Consider the following 8,208-nt stretch of genomic DNA (forward strand, 5'->3'; position numbering starts at 1 on the left):
GACGCATCTGCTGCAGCTGCTGCTGCCGCTGCGACCGTTGCCTCGACTGCCCTTGGTGATGCTGCTGCTGCTGCTGCTGCTGCTGGTGCTGGTGCTGCTGCTGCCGCACGGGGATGAAGTCTCCTAGGCCACGGGGTCTGCCGCGAAGCTGCAGAGCTGCCCGATAACTAGAATGGTGGGGAGGGGGGCCAGCCAGCCAACGGTTGCTGCTGCTGCTGCTGCCGCTGCTGCTGCTGCTGCCTCTGTTGCCGTTGCTGTTGCCACTGCTGCTGCCATTGCCGCAACCACTGCCGCTGCCACTGCTGCTGCCACTGGTTCTGTTACCAGTGCTTCTGCTGCTGCTGCTGCTGCTGCTGCAGAAGCTGCAGCTGCAGATGTTGCCGCTGCTGCAGGTGGTGGCTTGGCCACAGCTACCTTTATGTGGGTTGCTGCTGCTGCTGCCAGCAGCAGCAGCAGCAGAAGCAGCACCGCTATTAAAGCTGCTGCAGGTAGATATAGAGGCAGAAGAAGGACCAGGATGGATAACTGTCTCCTCCTTATCGAAAGGACAACCACCTGCTGCAGCACAACACACAGCAGCAGTAGCAGCAGCAGCAGCAGCACAATATGCAACTGCAGCAGCAAATGCAAAAGCAGGAAGTGCAACAGCAGCAAGTGCAACATCAGTAGGTGCAGCAGCAGCAAGCAGCAGCAGCAAGCAGCAGCAGCAGGAAACAAAAAAAAAGACAAAAAAGGAGACAAAAAGGAGATAAAAGCAGACAATAAAAGGAGACAAAAAGGAGACAAACAAGGAGACAAAAAAGGAGACAAAAAAGGGGACAAAAAGAGACAAAAAGGAAACAAAAAGGAGACAAAAAAGGAGACAATACTGACAGATGCGTATTGGTGGTGTATTTAATAGATGGGGCATACGCCAAGGACTCCAATGCTGCTGCTGCTTCTGCTGCTGCTGCTGCAGTTGCTGCTGCTGCAGCAGGCGCCGCTGCTCCTCTAGAGCTGAGGTGTATGGGTAGTGTATTGGTTCTGGTGTTTCTGCTGCTTCTGCTGCTTCTGCTGTTTCTGGTGTTCCTCCTGTTGCTGCTGCTGCAGTTGCTGCTGCTGCAGGTGCTGCTGCTGCAGGTGCTGCTGCAGGTGGTGCTGCTGTTGCAGGTGGTGCTGCAGGTGGTGCTGCTGCTGCAGGTGCTGCTGCTGCACGTGCTGCTGCTACTGATGGTTCACCATCTTCTGCTGCTGATGACGATGCAGTTTCTGCTGAATCTACTGCTGCACGTTCTGCTGCTGCTGCTGCTGCTTCTATTCGTGCTGCTGCTGCTGCTGCTGCAATCTCTACTGAAGGGATATCAGCGTTTCCCCATCCTCTCCCGCGAGGCATTTTCTCTCAGCAAAGACCCCGAGGGTTTAGGGTTTAGGGTTTAGGGTTTAGGGTCTGAGATCTATTTCTGAGGGTTTAGGGTTTAGGGTTTAGGGTTCTGCCGATATTGTTGCCGCGAGCACCGAGGTGCTGCGTGCTGCTGTGCAGCAAGTGGAGAAGGGAAGAGGATTTGTTGCTGTTGTTATTGCTTATGTTGTAATATTATATTTTTAGGGTTTAGGGTTTAGGGTTTAGGGTTTATGGATCTAGGGACATGTATATATGTAACCTGCAAAGGGAGGAGGAAAAGGGAGGAGAGGGAGAGGACCTGATGAATAAATAAGGGGATAAAAAGATGTAATTAATGGATAATTAAATAAAAATAAAAGAAAAGAGGAAAAAAAAGGAAAAAAACCCTCAGGAAGCAGGGGAGAGGCGAGTAGGTGACCCTATAAGGAGAGGGAGGAGGAGGAAGAAAAGGGGAATAATTGGGGTGTATAGGCAGCTAATTATACCATATAAAATAAAGAAAACCTTCATATAACCTTTTTATACACAAATAAAAAACAAAAATCATGCTATTTATGTTATTCCTGTTTATCTTGCTGCTCCTGCTGCTGACGAAGCAGCAGCAGCAGCAGCAGCAGCAGCAGCAGCAGCAGCAAGAACAATATATAGCTCGATTGACCAGTGGTCTATGGTAATTATGTTGTATATGCAGACAGATCTACTTAATTATATTAATTAAATTAAATAAAATAATAAATATAAATAAATAAATAAATAAATATCCTTTTTATTCCTTAATTAAATAAATAATCTTTTCTCTCTTATTACCTGCCTATACACCGCAGAGAAGAACCTGTAGCTTTTCTTATTTATATTCCCTGTTGTATTTTTTCTTTTTTTTTCTTCATTTTTTCTTTTTATTTAAATAATTAATTAAAATTAATTTAATTTATTTATTTATTTATTTATTTTCTTTATTATTACCCCCTTAATCATCATAAAGAAGCAGCAGATATGCTACCTGATACTACCTCTACCTCTACCTGCTGCTTGCTGCTGCTGTAGTCGATGCAGCATAGGTACTCTTTTTACGCCATTTAATCGATTAAAATAACAATAAATGAATAAATAAAAAGGAAAATGTAAAACTATTTTAATTTGTATACAAAGTAAACAAAAAATTATTAATTTATAGCAAAGTTTTGCCTTTTTTATTTATTTGTGTATACACCGCGCATCGAGGCACGCACACACGCACGAGCACGACCGAAGGAAATAGGCAATAAATAAATACAAAAAAAAACAATTTTGTACAAAATTTTCTTCTTTTTTCTTCTTTTTTCTTTTTATTTTACTTTATTTTGCATTTATTCCCTTTATTTTGTCTTATTTTATTAAAATAATGTATAATTGCCTACGAATACAACTAGAAAGCACACCTCTGCCGTGATCTACCATGGGGTGTACCTGCAACCCCGATACAACCTTTGCCTATTTATTTATTTATTTATTTATTTATGTATTTATTTATTCATTTATTCACTTATTATTTTATTATTTATTATTTATTTATTATTATTATTAATTAAATATGCTGTTATAATATTCTTATAATTATTTATTTATGTTTTTATGGTGTATAATGACCATACAATTGTCTGCCTACAATAAAAAGACAAAATAATTCTTTTTTTATTTATTTAATTAAATAAGATTTCTTTCTTTTATTTATTTTTTATTTATTTAATTAAGGATATATTTCTTTTCTTCTTTTTAATTAAATAAATAAGGGTTTTTTGTCCATTTTGTATTTATTATTTCCTTCTTTTCTTCCTATATATCTGCGGTGTACATGCACCTTATACAAGAATTAAATTATTTAAATAAAAGAAAAAAAGAATTAGGGTTTAGGGTTTCTGAGGAAAGCGTTTGGTTGCGAAAAGCGGCGTCAAAACCCAAAATTAGGGTTTATTAGGGTATATTAAGGTTTACTAGGGTTTAGGGTTTAGGGTTTAGGGTTTATTAATATACAACATGACCTAAAGGTTTATTATTAGGGAAATGACAAAAAGCCTCAATATGATTCTTGCGGTGTATATGATGAACATGAGGAAGTAGCCAACCCTCAAACTCTAAATTTATTTCCCTGCAGCATAACAAACCCTAAACCCTAAACCCTAAACCCTAAACCCTAATTCGGACACACAGAGGGAGAGAGGGAGAGACAGACCCACAAACCCTCAGGGTTTACCTTCGGTCTTGTAGCGCGTAGTATCGACTCATCCGCACAAATTCTATGCGAGTCCTCCTTGCCCTATGAACAAACCCTAAACCCTAAACCCTAAACCCTATATTCTAAACCCTTTTAGGCCTCGAAAAGCGGCATGAAGCAAATCTCCCCCATGGCTGCCTAAATATACAGCCCCCTATCTGCTAGGGTTTAGGGTTTGAAGAGTTTAGGGTTGGTGTTTAGGGTTGGTGGTTTAGGTAGGGTTTAGGGTTTACTGCTGTTAAGACCGAGGGTTTAGGGTTTAGGGTTTAGGGTTTGGAGGGTTTACTTCATTTTATTCCATTGCCAATAAGCACAATTAGCAATACGAATGCCTAAACCCCTCACTATCTTCTCTTGAAGACGAACTGCGCAGCAAAGAAACCCTAAACCCTAAACCCTAAACCCTAAACCCTAAAACCCTAAACCCTAAAACCCTAAACCCTGAGGTGTAGAGGACTTCGCAAGACTAGAAGCATGGAACACTAAACCCTAAACCCTAAACCTTAGACCGTAAACCCTAGAGTTGGAAACAGAACCCTGTAGCTCCCACGCTCCCAAACCCTAAACCCTAAACCCTAAACCCTAAACCCTAAACCCTAACCTGTAGATATTTTTTTATTGGTACCAACATAAAAACGATCAAGAGAATCACAAGACCAACAAAGTTTACGATCTCTTTCTAATATATCAAAGCAAAGAATTCCTCTGTACTCACACACAAACCCTAAACCCTAAACCCTAAACCCTAAACCCTAAACCCTAGGGGGTATATAGAGATTAGATGATAACTCACCGCATTGGGTATATCTGATGGGCTATACGAAGCTTTGTTAAGATGGCGCTAAACTGCAATACACAAACCCTAAACCCTAAACCCTAAACCCTAAACCCTGTAAACAGTGGGGATTCCAACTCCTGGTTCTAGACACGAAAACATGAGAACCTACACCTTATTGCTAAACCCTAAACCCTAAACCCTAAACCCTTTTTCTTGCCTTTTGAACAAAGACTGTTGGTTTCCTAGGGTTTAGGGTTAACTCTATCTGCTGCAGCTGACGAAGAAAAGTCCGAGTTTTGCCTACAAGCATATCACAAACCCTAAACCCTAAACCCTAAACCCTAAAACCCAAACTCTAAACGCTAAAAACCAAATCCTAAACCCTAAACCCTAAACCCTACCATCGAGGATTTCGTAACTTGGTCGATCCAGGGTGCGTAGCGCCAGACGGCAAAGGAGGATTTGCCTGCACATTGCCAAACCCTAAACGCTAAACCCTAAACCCTAAACCCGAGTGTGCACGTCCTCAACCCTAGTTGTTGCTGAATGTTCAGTTACTCGTTAGGGTTTAGGGTTTAGGGTTTAGGGTTTCACTACCTGTGGAGTCGAGCATGGGATGGATGCTTCCAGAACTCCTCAGGCTGATCAGCAGCAAAAGGAGCAACCCTGCAGCAGCAGCAGCAGCAGCAACAGCAGCAGGTGCAGCGGCAGCAGCAGCAGCGCATGCAAACCCAAATTGCGCTTAACAAGAGACGTCAAAGTACGGCATCACCCTAAACCCTAAACCCTAAACCCTAAACCCTGCTCACCTCTCTATGCAAGACAGCAGCAGGGAGCCCCATTCTGTCTGCGCCTGCTGCTCCTGCTGCTGCTGGTGATGCAGCAGCAGCGCTGCTTCTGCTGCTGCACCCAGAGCAAGGGCTTCTTCGCGCTGCAGCAGAGCCGGCTGCTGCTGCTGCTGCTGCTGCTGCTGCTTCTGTTGCTGCTGGAGATGCTGCTTAATGTGCTGCTGCAGCTGCTGCAGCAAAGAGGCCTTGTGTATGTCCAGCTGAGCGAAGGCCAGCAGCAGACGAGCTGCAGCAGCAAACGGCAAAGCCTGCTGTTGCTTCTTCTGTTGCTGCTGCTGCTGCAGCACAGCTTCTGCTGCTGCTGCAACAGCAGCAGAAGGCATGCGCTGAGCAGCAAATGCCTCAGCAACAGCACAAATGTCCCACACGTCCCACATAGACGCTACTGCGCACAAACCCCAAACCCTAAACCCTAAACCCTAAACCCTAATCGGGGGTTTGCAGCAGGACCTAGCTGCAACACCACCACGAAACCATTAGGGTTTAAGGGAAGCTCGGATTGATAAAGAATGAGGGTTTAGGGTATAGAAACAAGGGTTTAGGGTTTAGGGTTTATAAATTAGGGTTTAGGGTTTAGGGTTTAGGGTTTGCCTGTTTGTAGATTTGCTTTATCCAAGTAGTCCGCCGCATCATCAAAGAAATCAAAATGAAGAAACCCCAAACGACGAACACTCTTACATAACCCTACACGTAAACCCTAAACCCTAAACCCTAAACCCTAAACCCTAAACCCTAAACCCTAAAATGTAAAGTATATACCCTAAACCCTTAACCCTACACCAGGATCCTGGATTCGTGCAGTGAAGCTCCGGACCTCTGAGACTCGCATACCCCACAATACCTGCTAGGGTTTAGGGTTTAGGGTTTAGGCTTACGTGGGAGGAACTGCAGCACCGTGTTAGGGTTTGCTGCTGCTGCTGCTGCTGCTGCTGCTGCTGTTGCACCTAAACTTAATATAGCTGATGATATACAATACTCCCTCATATTAGCAGCAACACAACCCTGAGCCACAAACCCTAAACCCTAAACCCTAAACCCTAAAGCTTACACCCTGAGAGATTCGTACCTTTAAAACTCAGGATTAGGGTTTAGGGTTTAGGGTTTAGGGTTTACTTCGAGAAGAAGGCAAATGTGTTCAAGGGTTAGGGGATCGTCATCATTACCCAACTCCAGCTGCTGCTGCTGCTGTTTCTGCTGCTGTTGCTGTTGTTGCTGCTGCAGCACGCAGCGTCTCCATATAGCACGGAGAGGAGAGAAGTCTGCTGCTGCTGCTTCTTCTTCTGTTGCTCCTGCTGCAGACCGCAGCAGCTGCAGCGGCACTGCAGCAGCAAACTGACGAGAAGCAGCAGCAACAGTATAAAGCCTGCTGCCTCCTCCTTTATCCCTTGCTGCTGCTGCTGCTGCTGTTTCTGTTGCTGCTGCCGTTGTTGTTGCTTCTGGAGCTTTTGCTGCTGCTGTTTCTGCTTTTGCTGCTGCTGCTGCTTCTCTTGCTGCTGCATGCAGAGCGCGCCTTTGAAGAGCAACTGCAGCACGCGGTGCAGCAGCAGCAGCATTAGCTGCTGCTGCTGCTGCTGCTGTTACTGTTGCAGAAGGAGCAGTGTAGTGAAAATGCCAGAGTCTGCAGTGGTAACATAGAGGGACTGCTGCTGCAGTTGCTGCTGCTGCTGCTGATGTTGCTGCTGCTGATGATGATGTTGCTGCTGCTGATGATGATGTTGCTGCTGCTGCTGCTCTGCAGTGTAGGACAGGTCCCGCGAGGCGGAGACGTCCGCACTGCAGTGTGTGTAGACTCAGCATGAGTTATTTCAATTGCTGCTGCTGCTGTTGTTGCTGCTGCTGCAGTTGCTGCTGCTGTTGCTGCAGCGGATGTTCTGGCGGGTCGACAAGCCCTTCTGCTGCTGCTGCTGCTGCTAATCAAGAAGCTGCGGCTGCTGTTGTCTTGTGATGCTGTGCATACACCTAAACGCTGTGACCAACAATTTCCTGTCTGCAGCAGCAGCAGCTAATGCAGCAACCTCATACAAGGCCGCAGCAGCAGCAGCAGCAGCAGCAGCAGCGGTTGCTGCTGCTGCTGTTGCTGCTGTTGTTGTTGTTAGTTAGACTTCCTTAAATAAGATAATCCGCTAAGAAGAAAAAGAAGAAGAAAAACAATAAAAGAAAATATTGTTGCTGCTGCTAAGACATTTATAGCAGCAGCAGCAACAGCAGCAGCAACAGGAGCAGCAACAGGAGCAGCTTCTGTTGCTGCTGCTGCTGCTGGTTGCATGCCGTTGCTAGATGAAGAAATTAAATGTTTTTATATTTAAATTTAAATATTTATTTGTTTTTTGTTTTGCTGCTGCTGCTGCTTTGCTGCTGCTGCTGCTGTGCTGCTGTCTGCACTTAATTAACTCTCGGGTGTATCGACAGCTCTAGATGCTGCAGCAGCATATGAATAAACCCTAAACCCTAAACCCTTGAAACCATATAAACCCTAAACCCTCGAAACCTTAAACCCTATAAACCCTAAACCCTCGTAAACCCTAGCATTTATCCTCTAAACCCTAATAGTGTGTTATAAACCCCCAAACCCTAATTTTTTTTGCTATTGCCTATTTTACTGGCTTCTTGAGCTGAATTAGGGTTTAGGGTTTAGGGTTTAGGGTTTATAAGATGACGGAGACAACAAGTATAATGAATAAGGAGGTACTTAATCGTATATTAAGGGAGAAACCTAATACTTATTATAGGACCCCTTCTCTTAATAATGTGCTGTATATACACCGCAGAGGGTTTACTAATTTAGGGGGGTTAGATGAATTTACTGGATTAAAGGCCCTTTATGCTGATGGTAATGGTATGCATTAACCCTAAACCCTAAACCCTAAACCCTAAACCCTAAAAAAACCTTACACCGTAAATGCAGCGAGAAAAAAAAAAAAAAAAAAAAAAAAAAAAAAAAAAAAAAAAA

General features: G+C 44.1%; 2 protein-coding genes across 2 annotated transcripts in view; both read right to left on the reverse strand.

Moving 5' to 3' along the window:
• EMWEY_00047960 (hypothetical protein, conserved) overlaps positions 1-1,372 on the reverse strand; it is a gene marked incomplete at both ends in the record, with an annotated part of 2,822 nt that extends 1,450 nt beyond the window's left edge. The window contains 2 exons of the mRNA XM_013477243.1: positions 1-555; positions 913-1,372. The exon at positions 1-555 is cut by the window's left edge and continues 1,164 nt beyond it. Coding sequence (XP_013332697.1) covers positions 1-555; positions 913-1,372 — 1,015 coding nt within the window. The remainder of the gene's footprint in view (positions 556-912) is intronic.
• A 2,113-nt stretch (positions 1,373-3,485) lies between these two features.
• EMWEY_00047970 (hypothetical protein, conserved) lies at positions 3,486-7,055 on the reverse strand (the record flags this gene model as incomplete). Its single annotated transcript, XM_013477244.1, has 12 exons — positions 3,486-3,506; positions 3,612-3,674; positions 3,978-3,997; positions 4,258-4,337; positions 4,426-4,478; positions 4,690-4,710; positions 4,812-4,876; positions 5,008-5,051; positions 5,220-5,643; positions 5,937-5,942; positions 6,134-6,260; positions 6,372-7,055. The coding sequence occupies 12 exons, from the start codon at positions 7,053-7,055 to the stop codon at positions 3,486-3,488; spliced, it is 1,608 nt and encodes a 535-aa protein (XP_013332698.1).
• Between the last annotated feature and the right edge of the window lie 1,153 nt (positions 7,056-8,208).

The sequence above is a fragment of the Eimeria maxima genome, genomic scaffold (genome assembly GCF_000499605.1).
Source record: "Eimeria maxima Weybridge genomic scaffold, Emw_scaff1060, whole genome shotgun sequence".
Classification (NCBI taxonomy): Eukaryota; Apicomplexa; class Conoidasida; order Eucoccidiorida; family Eimeriidae; genus Eimeria; species Eimeria maxima.